This window comes from Rhagoletis pomonella, unplaced genomic scaffold, assembly GCF_013731165.1.
Source record: "Rhagoletis pomonella isolate Grant_MI unplaced genomic scaffold, Rhpom_1.0 Rhpom_scaffold_00009, whole genome shotgun sequence".
Classification (NCBI taxonomy): Eukaryota; Metazoa; Arthropoda; class Insecta; order Diptera; family Tephritidae; genus Rhagoletis; species Rhagoletis pomonella.
In genome coordinates, this window is record NW_023458563.1 from 15,082,357 (window position 1) to 15,094,568 (window position 12,212).

The following is a 12,212-nucleotide window of genomic DNA, read 5'->3' on the forward strand; positions in this document are numbered from 1 at the left end:
AAAAAAAGTTAATACTGAGGCTAAATAGTTTGCTTTTATTTTATTAGTTTTCTTACCGGCTACTGAAATTTTCTAGTGAAACTTAAATATGTACTTATAGTTGAATATATGTAATTTGGTTATGATTCAAAACAACAATTTTATTACGTGTGTCAAGTTATCACTATATTTTTCTAAATTTAAAAAGTTAAATAAGTTTTTCTTTCCACAACAAACTTACAACAAAAAAGTTACAATTAATGCCGTATTTAACTTTTAAATGAGTTGAAATAACGCATTATATAACAGTTGTGCATGTACATAACAGTTGTGCACAAAATAAAAGGAGTCAAAATATCGCATTCCTATTATTTCGTGGACCACTCTAAATAATATCGGGTAGATATTTCCAATCAATTTATAATGTCGATACCCCAGTTATTTCAATGTCTACATGCATTCAGAGTACATAAAATGGTGAACAATTTGTTAAGTCATTAAAAATATGTTTGCTTTAAATTTGTAGAAAAACATATCGTCACCTGAAACTCAAAAAGACGTAACAAAAATCATTGTTAAAATGCAAAAAGTCATAACTAATAAAAAATTCAAAATTTACTTTTTGATTTATATAATGGATTTCAACGAGTTACAACTTCCCACATCATTTTATGAAAAAAATAATGAAAATATTAGTCACGACTTTTTCAATCTCATTTACGATATTGTTACGTCTTTTTGCATTTCAGGTGACGATATGTATTTACTTATTTGGTACTTATTCAATAAGTGTCAGGGTGCCGGTAATGTTGTGGTATGATCCTTCTTTGTTATCAAACTGGTTCTTTAATTGACTTAATGCGCATTTGGCAGCTGTGCACTTCACTGATAGTTACGACCAATACCCCGGAATGAACTACTGTGGCCCTTGCACGGCGCCCATCAGCCGTTCGTCGTCATTGAAACGCTTCAAAACGTATTGGAATCGATGTAGTAAAGCAGTAACCGCCAAGCGCCCAGTGAAGACATTCGAATTCAATGATGTATCACCCCCGCAGTTGTATGTGCTAGAAAATTTGTGTTAGCGCTATTAAAAATGCCTGACTAGGCACATAAAACTCCTCTTTGGCATGGTTGTTTTTCGTTGTGATCTTTGTGCTTTCAATGCCGGTATTTAGCCAAATATTCCATGCAATATACGTACAAGAAATGAATAAGAGATCTAAAAAGGTACTAAACTTCCCGCTAAACACAACTCACCCTGCAAATTCCTCATCTTTGTTTCCGCTGTTTCCTCGTTAGCAAGTGACGCCAATTTGTCTGCATTGTCATGCATAATTTCTTGCAGAGATTTTAGTGCGGCCAGCGAGTCTTCACAATTTTTACTCAAGGCAGCACCATCCACCTTCTCACTGCTTCCCGTACTGGAAAGCGCACGCACATTATCAAGCAACGGAAATAGAACTTGCCAAACGAGCGTCTGTTATGTGGGCTGGTTCAACAAACGACCATGCCAAAAAGAATGCGGCAAAGAGCATTGTGAACCGCACTCGCGGCAGTAACTATGCAATTACCAACTGAAGACACATAGGTATCAGCGGCTCACTGAAATGGTGAAATATGTATACACATTCCTTTGAAAATAATACCAAACAGAACACGCAATTTTACCTATGGGGATCATTTGCCTTCCAACATTTCTCAGGCAGAGAAGCGAGTATTATGCCAACAGCATTGATGTAGTTTTGTATCTCTTTTTGTGGTATCCATGAATAACCCTTCACAACAGCACCGGCACTCACAAATTCAATTGTTGTTTATTGGTTTAAAGCGAAACGCCCGGACAGTGTAAGGGCGCTGTTGGGTTGGTTGTTTTGTAATAGATTTAGGAACATTTTCAGCAATATAGGCTGTATTGATGCTTGGAAACAGAGGGCAACAATTGCTCTATAAGAGTTAATGAAAATGTAAACAATTATGAAATATGGGTTTGCTTTAGGGTTGTGCGATTATTCGATTACTCGAGCAAGTTGGTTAATCATTTGTTCGATTAACATATTATATTTAAAGTATGATAATGATTAATACGATATTAATTAAGGTTTTGAATAATCAATTAATTGCACAGCCCTAGCTTGCTTCTTCCGAATAGCTTACGCAAGAATCCTTTTAATGTCCACCGGTTCGATTTCGTATGAACGAGCAATCGTGCATACATTGCTACTAAAGCCGGCGCAGGTGTGGAACTTTTTCATTGAGGTATAAAAATCAATAAATTTAGCTGGTTAGTTCGCAGTTTTAGCGGTGCCATTTAACGGCTCGCCAAGTATGTTCATTGGACGTGAAAAATAAATACTGTTGATTTGTTGAATATGTATTACATATAATGCAAAAAGCGTTGCCCATTTTATTGTGCAGAGGAAGATGATAAAAAAACGGGTGACAAATAAAGGCGTTAGTTAACGTGGATTGAACAAATCTAGAAAATAAAGGCAGTCATTCGTGATAAAAGCGAACTCAAGTAAAATAACTAAGTTGATATAATTTGCTATAATGGTACTTACTTGCGTCTCTTGGTGGATGGCTGGCCTACTATCGAGACGATCGTTGACGGCATATATTAAGTTATACGAATATTTAAAAAAAATTTGCTATAATTCGTTGCTGAACACGTTTTGCTACTGAAGAAGGTGCTGCGGAATCGTCATTAGTGCTTAGTATTTCGTTATCATAAACAACCCGATCGTCAAAAGCGGTTGTTTGATCGCCCAAACGAACGTTATGCAATGTTGCGCACGCGTTAACTACTCGGCCAGCAAAGCCGGGGTCATACAAAAGTACTCTTTGCCGTGATAAGCACCGCCATGTGCCTTTAAGGACGCCAAAGAGTCTCTCGATCGGGTTACGTGCTTTACATAGCGCCTCGTTGTAGCGAAACTTTGGTGTTCCTTCTGGCTCGTTTGGTAAAGGTGTCATCAGCCATGGCTCCAGCGGGTATCCAGAATCGCCTGAAATTTTTTTCTTTTAATATTTCTATTCGTATGGAATTAAAACAACTTACCTATCAAAAACGTGTTGTGATTTCCAGTTTCAAATGATCGCTGCATGACCCGACGCGCTGCAGAGAAGCTCCAAATAAACGAATCATGTCGTGCTCCCGGAAATTTTGCATTCACGTTTAAGATCTTAAGATTTGGATCACATATCTATAAGTTTGAACCATTATAAAATAACAATATAAATTTTCATGTTGTACATTTGTTCTTACCATTTGCACGTTCATCGAATGGTACCCATGGTGATTGACATAATTTGATTCATTATTTTTGGGAGCCAAAATTGCAACATGGGTGCAGTCGATTGCACCGATAGTTCCTGCTACAAATGGTGAAGGTGCAGACGCAAAAATTTCCTTTGCCGCTTGGCACTCCAGTTGCGTCATAGGGAACTTCACTTTGGAGGTAAACATTGAATTGTTGATTGCGTCAGTCACCCGGTGTATGCAACGGCTTATCGATGTTTGGCTCATGGATATGCCCCACTGTTCACCTACTGGGCGTTGATAGCATCCAGTGGCATAAAACCGTAGAGCAGCTAGAACCTTCAACGAGTACATAAACACATGCTTATACAAGATGCTTTCTAGCGGTAATAGCAATTGTACGTTTCACAGAAAAAGCTGTTCCACGTCACATAAGGTTTATTAAAGTTAAAAGCAGCTTTTTCTGTAAATCCTTGAAACCTTCAGACCCTGCAATTCGTACTACTGCTGGAACGCACCTATAATATTTAATAAAGTTGAAATACATGTATATTGACTTACCTGCTTTTCAGTCGATAACGCTGTTATTCGCGATCCTCTTAATTGATTGTCAAGTTGAGACACCAAATTTTCAACCATGCCGGGACTGAGTCTATATAGCCTCCGGAACTCCGTTAACGTTAGTTCGAAAGGGTTATCGATTTCGCGAAGCCTACGCCGGTCAATTCTTGGCACGTTTAATGGCTGCTCATTATCGGTATCATATAAATATGATGCAATGTATGCAAATGCCATTTTTTAACACAATCTTCACAATTTTCTCAATTTAACTTCACAGCAAAATTAGTAAACAACAGCTTAACAAAGAAAAACTAGATGCTGTTAGCTTAACCACAAAAATAATTGTCACCAAACAGCTGACTGCGTTTGTTAACACTAAACAATAACAAATATATATAAATTTATTAAGTTTACAACATTTTTATGTTGTCTTTCTATGAAAAAACAATTACATGTATCAGGTCCTGATTCAGTATCATTATTACTCCAAGGACAGATCGTAAAATGTTATCCATATATAGATTTTATCCAAGACCCATTTTCCATCTGTTCCGTTAATATACATCCATTTTGTATAATGTTTCTATGATGATCTAATATATATTTAAAATTCCTTTCCAGAAATCCTTTAATTTCATCACTCTTCATATTGTGTTTGATTGTAGTATCTAGTTTAACCGTTATCTGTTTAATAGAACAGCCCTGTTTAGCAGTTAGCTGTTTAATAGAACAGCCCTGTTTAGCAGTTAGCTGTTTAATAGAACAGCCTTGTTAAGCAGTTAGCTGGTTAATAGAATAATATACATAGTTTATTATTTTATAAGTGATCACTTTCAATATAAATGATATAAAAGCCGAGTAAATATCTAATGTTTCTTACATGCACTATTTTGGTTAATTCTCATATCTAAAAACTTCCTTTTTTCCCATACATTTTCGACTCTGATACAATTTTTCATACAACTAATAATTATACAAAACCTCATTTAAAATACAGTTTGTATTAAATTTATCAACTTATACAATGTTCATTAATTTTCATACAAGTACTAATTTTATTAACTCACATAATTTCCAGATTTTCATACAAGTAATAATTTTCATACAAGTATTAAATAAATAATTGTTTATTAATTCACATAAGTTCTAAATTTTCATAGATATTCTCAATGTACAAAAAAAGTCAAGTAAATATGTAATGTTTCTTGCATGCATTATTTTGATGAAATTTTATATCTATTAATTTCATATATTTTTTTTTTCATATGTTTATTTTGGGTTCTACTAAAATTTTTTCACACAACTAATAGCCTTTTTAACTCATAGAAGTTGTGAGTTTTCATATTAGTATAAAATTTATTACCTCATACAAGTTATAATTTTTCATACAAGTATTAAATTTAGGAACTCATATGAGTTCATTCGTTTTCATACAAGTAATTATCTTATTAACTCATACAAGCTATAATTTTTCATACAAGAAATAACTTTATTAATTCATAAATACTATATATTTTCAAAAAACTATATATTTTCATATAAGTATTAAATTGATGAACTCATATAAGTTCATCAGTTTTCATACAAGTAATATCTATATTAACTCATGAAAGTTATAATATTCGATGTAAGTAATTGCTTTATTAATTCATGTAAGTTAGTTTCATTAGTTTTCATATGCCTAATTGTTTCTTAATTAAGTTTCAAATTTTCATAGATTTTGTCAATGTACAAAAAAAGTCGTGTAAATATGTAAAGTTTGCATGCATTATTTTGATGAAAATTCATATTTTTCCCATACATTTTCGACTCTGTTACAATTTTTTCATATAAGCAATAACCTTTTTAAATCATAGAAGTTATGAGTTTTCAATAATTTTTCATATAAGTAATAACTTCATTAGCTCATAGAAATTATAGATTTTCATATAAGTATTAAATTGATGAACCCATATAATTTCATTAATTTTCATATATGTTCATCAGTTTTCATATAAGTAATTGCCTTATTAACTAATACAAGTTATAATTTTTCATATAAGTAATAACTTTATTAAGTCATAGAAATGATAGATTTTCATACAAGTATTAAATTGATGAACTCATATAATTTCATTAATTTTCATATAAGTTCATCAGTTTTCATATAACTAATAACTTTATTAACTCATAGAAATTATAGATTTTCACCTATATCAAAATATGAGTTTTCATAAAAAGTGGACTTAACAACGTTTTTCAGTAAGCCAAGCATTTTTAAGCATTTTTAACCGACTTCCAAAAAAGGAGGAGGTTATCAGTTCGTCGGAATATTTTTTTTTTTGTTTATGTATGTTACCGCATAACTTTGGACCACGTCAACCGATTTCAATAATTCTTTTTGCAGCAGAAAGGTATTGCCTCAGAGGTGGTCCCATACTAATTTGGTTTAGATCCGATCATTGGATCATGAAATATATAGATATATATATATTTTTTTTAAGTCGGTTTTTTTTTTGCTAAAAATTACTTGTTTTATATATTTATGTGGGTTCGTTATCGTCCACTTGACATTAATATACTTATTAGATAAACAGTTATGATGAAATCAGGATCAAGGCTATTCTTATATTAATAAATAGATGAATAGGCTAATATATTAATGTTTTAAAAAATCACACCACAACTTGGGACTTATCAGAGAAATTAAATATATATGTATAGCATAGTATTTTTTGTTTGACTATTTTTAAATTCTTTTTAAATTGTCATTGATTTATTAAATGTGATTGACGTTTTGAAAGCCAGCCAATTTTGGAATTCTTATGCTTATTAGAGAAATGAAAATATAGTATATAAACTTATCTCTTTATTAAGATGAATTCCCATTTATCAAAGAAATTTGCTGTGAATAAGGTCCATTTTTGTGAAAGGTTTTAAGTAAATTATATAAACATATATAGATAAAACAAAGGACGAAGGTAAGCTTTTACTAAAAAGATCTAATAATAATAGAAAAAATGTTTTCTAATTTTAAAATATATATACATATATATATATACAGGCATGTTCTGTAAATCGAACGATTTGAAATCGATATGATTTGCTAAATATTGATCGTTATTTCTGATGAAAAGATTGAATATTTTATATAAAAAATATAACAGAAACATCAGCGATGTTATATCATCCATACCAATACCAAACTGTGAGTTGTATGATTAAAAATCCATAAAAATGTTTCTAAAATCGTATCGATTTCAAATCGAACGAATTTCAGAATATACCTGATATTCTAATTTTTATATACATACGTTTATAGACTGCATTTTATATAAATGGAGAACCTATGGAATGGAATATCTACTGAAGGTGTGGAATCGCGTGACCTACAGGTGTTTTGTGACGAGATACCTACAAATCCTCTTCCTGAAGTAGAATATTATTGGACAGGAAAAAAAAAATCTTATAGTATATTATGGACATCAATATTTTAAAATAAAACCCCGTGTGGTACGGGAAAACCCAAATTTATTAAGACAATTAAAATTAAAAAAATAAATATAATGAGGTTTTTTATTGATTTGAGTCAAAATGAATTTGAAGATACAGAGTTTTCTCTAAAACTACCTAATAATGATACTATAAACATAAAACTGAACTTTAAACTAATGAAATGGACTCAAAGTATTCAAAATGGATTAAAAGAGGACGTAAATAAAACATCTATCCCTGAAACAACATCAGAAGCACCTACATCTAATCCGAAAAAGTTATTCACAACACAGGAAGCCATAGAAGCATTTAGACAAGATCTAATATAAAAAGAGAAAACAAAAATTTTTAGGAATAATTGAGATATGAGGATAATATTATGCTAAGAATTCGTTGTATAGAATATAATAGTGATTTCCCTCAACGCAAACTGAATATTTCTTGTTTTAAGTATCGTCAGGTTGCATTCGAGAAAATTTTAAGTAACGGTGAAATTGAAATTGTTACTGGAGATGATACTACACTACGCTCAGATGTCACATTAATTGATATTAAAAGTTATAAACATGATATGAATATGGAAATTTCTTAACTTTTAATAGAATGAGATGGATTTATTATATAAATATGACATATAAAAAGAATGTAAATGTAGTATATAAAAATATTAATTTGATATTTGGTTTTCATTATTCAGCGGAGTGTAATCGATTAGTTAATAAAATTGGTGGCTCTAATATATACTTATGTTTGCAATTATTTAAATAGGATTTCATTAGATTCTATATAATGTCAGAGGAATATACGTTGGTTATAGATGTTCAGGGATTCTATTCTATTCTAATCGGAAATTTATTGCTAAAGAAGTCAGCATATCAACATATGATTCATATATAACAACGTTTCTTATTCAACCTCCTTTTGAAGAATCTAAGTTGACGATACGGGATAAAACAACTAATAACTGGTTATATCATAATCATCATGGATTAAAATGGAAGATGGTGATTCGACTTTAATGGCTGTTATTGAATATATCCATTCATTAATGAAAAGAAAAAATTATATATTCTATGCTAAGGGATTGGAGAAAATCAGATGGATTCAACGTTTATTCGGACGCGATATTATTTTATATAATTTAGATGATTTAAATTGTCCAAATTTAAAGAATTTATATATTAAAAATATAAATATAAATACTTGTAAATATCATGAAAATTCTATATGTGCTGAAAAAATTTAATAATATTAAGAAAATTTATTTCTTCATTAAATATGTAATAATAAATAAAAATAAATAATTAATTATAAAACTTAATTTTATTTCAAATTAAATTTCTTTTGTTCTCATCATCAACATCAGCAGACCTTTCCATTCATATGTGAAGGTTTAAAAGATTTCGTATTATTTTTGAATTTGTTAGACATTCGGTGACTCTTTTGAATTTAATAAATTTGTCTTTCAATGAATATAAACGTGAAAAACAAGTATCCTAATCTTTTTTTGAAACGATGTATTATTAATATCTCCTGCTTTCTATATCAAAATATGAGTTTTCATAAGAAGTATGCTTAACAACTTTTCTCACTAAGTCAGCAATATATGAATGAATGAATAATGCTAGATGAATAAAACATTTAAATATACACATACTTTTATGAGCATTTTTTTTTGTATATGTTTATGTGGGATTCGTTATCGTCCACTTGGCGTTACTATACTTGTTAGGCAAACAATGATGATGAAATCAAGATCAAGGCTATTTATAATATTAGCATTTGATTTGAATCATATAATAAAATTTAAATAGGATAATAAAAAATAAATATATTCTTTGACAGCAACATTGAGTTTAAGATTATTTCCACATTTTAATTGAATCATATTATGAAGTATAAAATAGATTACTAAAATATATGTATGTATATTTAAATATGTTCTTTATCAACAGTTTACCTCAATTCTTTTTATATAGTTATGAAATATGTATAAATAAGCTAATACAGTATATTTTGCTTAGCTGCCCATCCTTCTTTGCACGAAAAACTTGTGCACTTAACCGAAAAAAGTACTTAACCGAATTTTCTTTACTACTTCAATGAGGAAGGTATCCGAACCCCTATGAAACCTAATAAAGGAGGAGCGCTTTCCACGTAGCAATTACTGCAAGCAAAGTTTTTCCGATTGGTATGTAATTATCTATATAACATTAAATGATAGCCTTTTTCTCTGTTCTGCGAGATGAGCAAAATAAATAAAAGCTTGTAAAATTACGGTAAGTGTAGAGCCAGTGCAGGTAAACGTAATACTTTCTTTGATATTTGATAATAGTTGCAAATGTTTAAGGCAGGTATCGCTAATGTGCAGTTATGTTGAATGCATCTATCGGCGCAGTTTCCTTATAAATGTTAAAAATAATACCGCTGACGTGGATTTTGGGGTAGGTATCTTAAATGTGCACTTAAGCATAAAGGCAGCAAAGCAAATTATACTGTACTGTACATTAGAAATTATTACTTTGTTTAAAGATACTTATAAAACACATCATGCCTGGAATCAATCGAATCCTCAATAGCGAGCATCATGGATTTCGAATTGGAGATGTTGTGCTTTGAAGACATGAAAAACCCTTATATATGTATTGAAAATGAAGATGAGGGTCCCCGGTTACAGGTTTTGGGCATCCCAGTCAGAGCAGCCCATGCTTTTTTTTAACAAAAAATGGGATGAAGAGGATGGCAATGGAAAATTCCTAACCGTTTGTGGCGGTGAAATTGAGGAGTACATAATGGAGCAACATCAAAACCAACATGAATATGAAAGAAGGGGTTTAGATATTAAGACTAAATTAAAGTATTATAGTAGAACAAATAGAGAAGCGATGTATGATGTAGAAGTTTATTCTAAATCATATAACAATATTGTATTTGAATATAAATTAACTGTTGAATTGGTATTTAGAAATTTAAAATTTAATTATATAGAACCATAGATTTATTAAAAAAAACTTCAGCGTTTATTTGAATATAATATTATTTTATATGAGAGTTATTTATGAAAATAGGCTTATTCTTAAATCGTTAGTCGTTGGAAAAGGTTTTATAAATAATATAATTAATAAGCTTCCTATTGAACTTCATTTTCCTAATTATCAATTTTGGAACCTGGAACGAAACTACGGAAACTTTTAGTAAGAGGAGATCGAGGGATTAATCTACTAGACACTGCTTGTAAAGAACATTATATATCATATTTATATAATAAAGATAGCTTTGGAAACTTACAGCCTCCTAAGCAAATAATAAAGTATTTAGGAAAAAACATTAAATATAACTATAATAAACAGCAAAGCTATAATTCATATAATTGCGGACTTTTATATTTAAAATTCTTATTATCAAAATAAATAAGTAATTATAAAACTTTCTTTTATTTCAAATTAAATTTTATTTGTTCTCATCATCAACAAAAACAGACCCTTCCATTCATATACACATACATATCAAATACTTAGCAATTAACTATGTGAACATTATTAACACACTTTTCTAGGGGTGGAGCTTCTATATATGTATATACATATGTATGTATGTACGTTTGCATATAGATGTATGTATGAGAATACGCACCCTGCAGGGAACCGCGGACTAGTGAATCAAATTTCTAGTTCCGTACTAGGTTTTTATCGCCAGAAAGGAACTATTCCAAGAGGAACTAGATCCCCACCAGTCCAAAATCGGCGAAAAGTGGTACTTTTAAGAAACTAATTTTTTTCATTTTTTTCCCTACCAATCTATATCTAAAGTGACGAATTTAGAAATGGTTCGGAACTATAGAAAAAGGGATGCAGAACGAACTAGATCCTATTTGTCGAATTTAGAACTATTTCGGAACTATCGAATAAGGGATGCAGCGGGGGGCTTGTTTATTTTACACAGATATGTGTTCGGCGGCTTTTTCGTGCAAATACGCTTCTATTCTGTGCTTCGCAGATGCTATTTCATAGTTTGGTAATACAAAACAAAGCTTTGTGTTAACATATTAACATCTTGGGCAGTCTGGAATCTAACCAATAACAGCGAGCACTTCTGCAAAGTCGGCTACAGCCAAAGGTATGTAAACGTACATTTCTTACAATCATTCAAACAAATTTAATTTCAAATTGAAAAAACGTTTCTTTGATAATAATGTAAACTTGCACACGGAAGAACCGAAAAGATTGAAAAATTATGATACTTTTTTCTTTCGTCTGTCGATTTTAGAACTGGTTCGGAACTATAGAATTTAGGACTAGTTCGGAACTATCGAAAAAGGGATGCAGCGGGGGCAATTGACACTTCCTAGGACATCGCCATGTTAAATTCGCCAGTTGCTTGCATGCAAAAGAGATTTATCGCGAACCAGTACTGGGTCTATATGTACTAGAAGCGCCCCAGTTCAGAACTAGAGATTTTCCCCGCAGGGTATGTATATATGTATACCAATACACTTAACCAATTTTCGACATATAAACCACCTTGTATCGGATTTCTTGGATTTCCATCAGCGGAACACCCTGCGATCGGTTCCGGTTCCGGAGTCAGATTTGTCACCAGCGACATCTTGCGGCTTTTATCTGAGTTCTGAACTTGGATTACGATCGGCGACATCTTTTGGCGGAGCAGCAAAGCTTGCGGCGGGGCAGCAGCAAACCATATAGCGGTTCTGGATCGGAGCAACAGCAAACCTTATGCCGGTTCTGGACCGGTGCAAGCAGCGCTGTTATATACTACTTCGGCGCAACGCCCATGGCTGCGTATGAGGCACGTAGTGGGGGAGGGACGACTCCACCTGACAGGACAGGCTTTTCTTTCAGCTTTTTCTTTTGCTTCAGTGCTCTTCTTACCCTTCTTCTTTCTCTTGCCTACAAACCACTTCGTCTTATCTGACAGT

At 31.6% G+C, this 12,212-nt stretch overlaps 2 protein-coding genes across 3 annotated transcripts in view; both read right to left on the reverse strand.

Annotated features, from left to right (window-relative positions):
• Positions 1-12,212, reverse strand: part of LOC118745590 (protein cup) — a gene marked incomplete at its 3' end in the record, with an annotated part of 122,122 nt that overhangs the window by 89,336 nt on the left and 20,574 nt on the right.
• On the reverse strand, positions 1,241-4,138 carry LOC118745591 (putative nuclease HARBI1). Of its 2 annotated transcripts, none has more exons than XM_036479097.1 (7): positions 3,803-4,138; positions 3,248-3,580; positions 3,041-3,185; positions 2,544-2,987; positions 2,137-2,334; positions 1,651-1,926; positions 1,241-1,584 (listed from the first exon to the last, which is right to left on the reverse strand). In XM_036479097.1, the coding sequence occupies exons 1-4, from the start codon at positions 4,034-4,036 to the stop codon at positions 2,617-2,619; spliced, it is 1,083 nt and encodes a 360-aa protein (XP_036334990.1). In that variant the 5' UTR covers positions 4,037-4,138; the 3' UTR covers positions 1,241-1,584; positions 1,651-1,926; positions 2,137-2,334; positions 2,544-2,616. The 2 variants fall into 2 exon arrangements, with proteins under 2 accessions (XP_036334990.1, XP_036334989.1); XM_036479096.1 differs by having other exon boundaries at positions 2,137-2,458.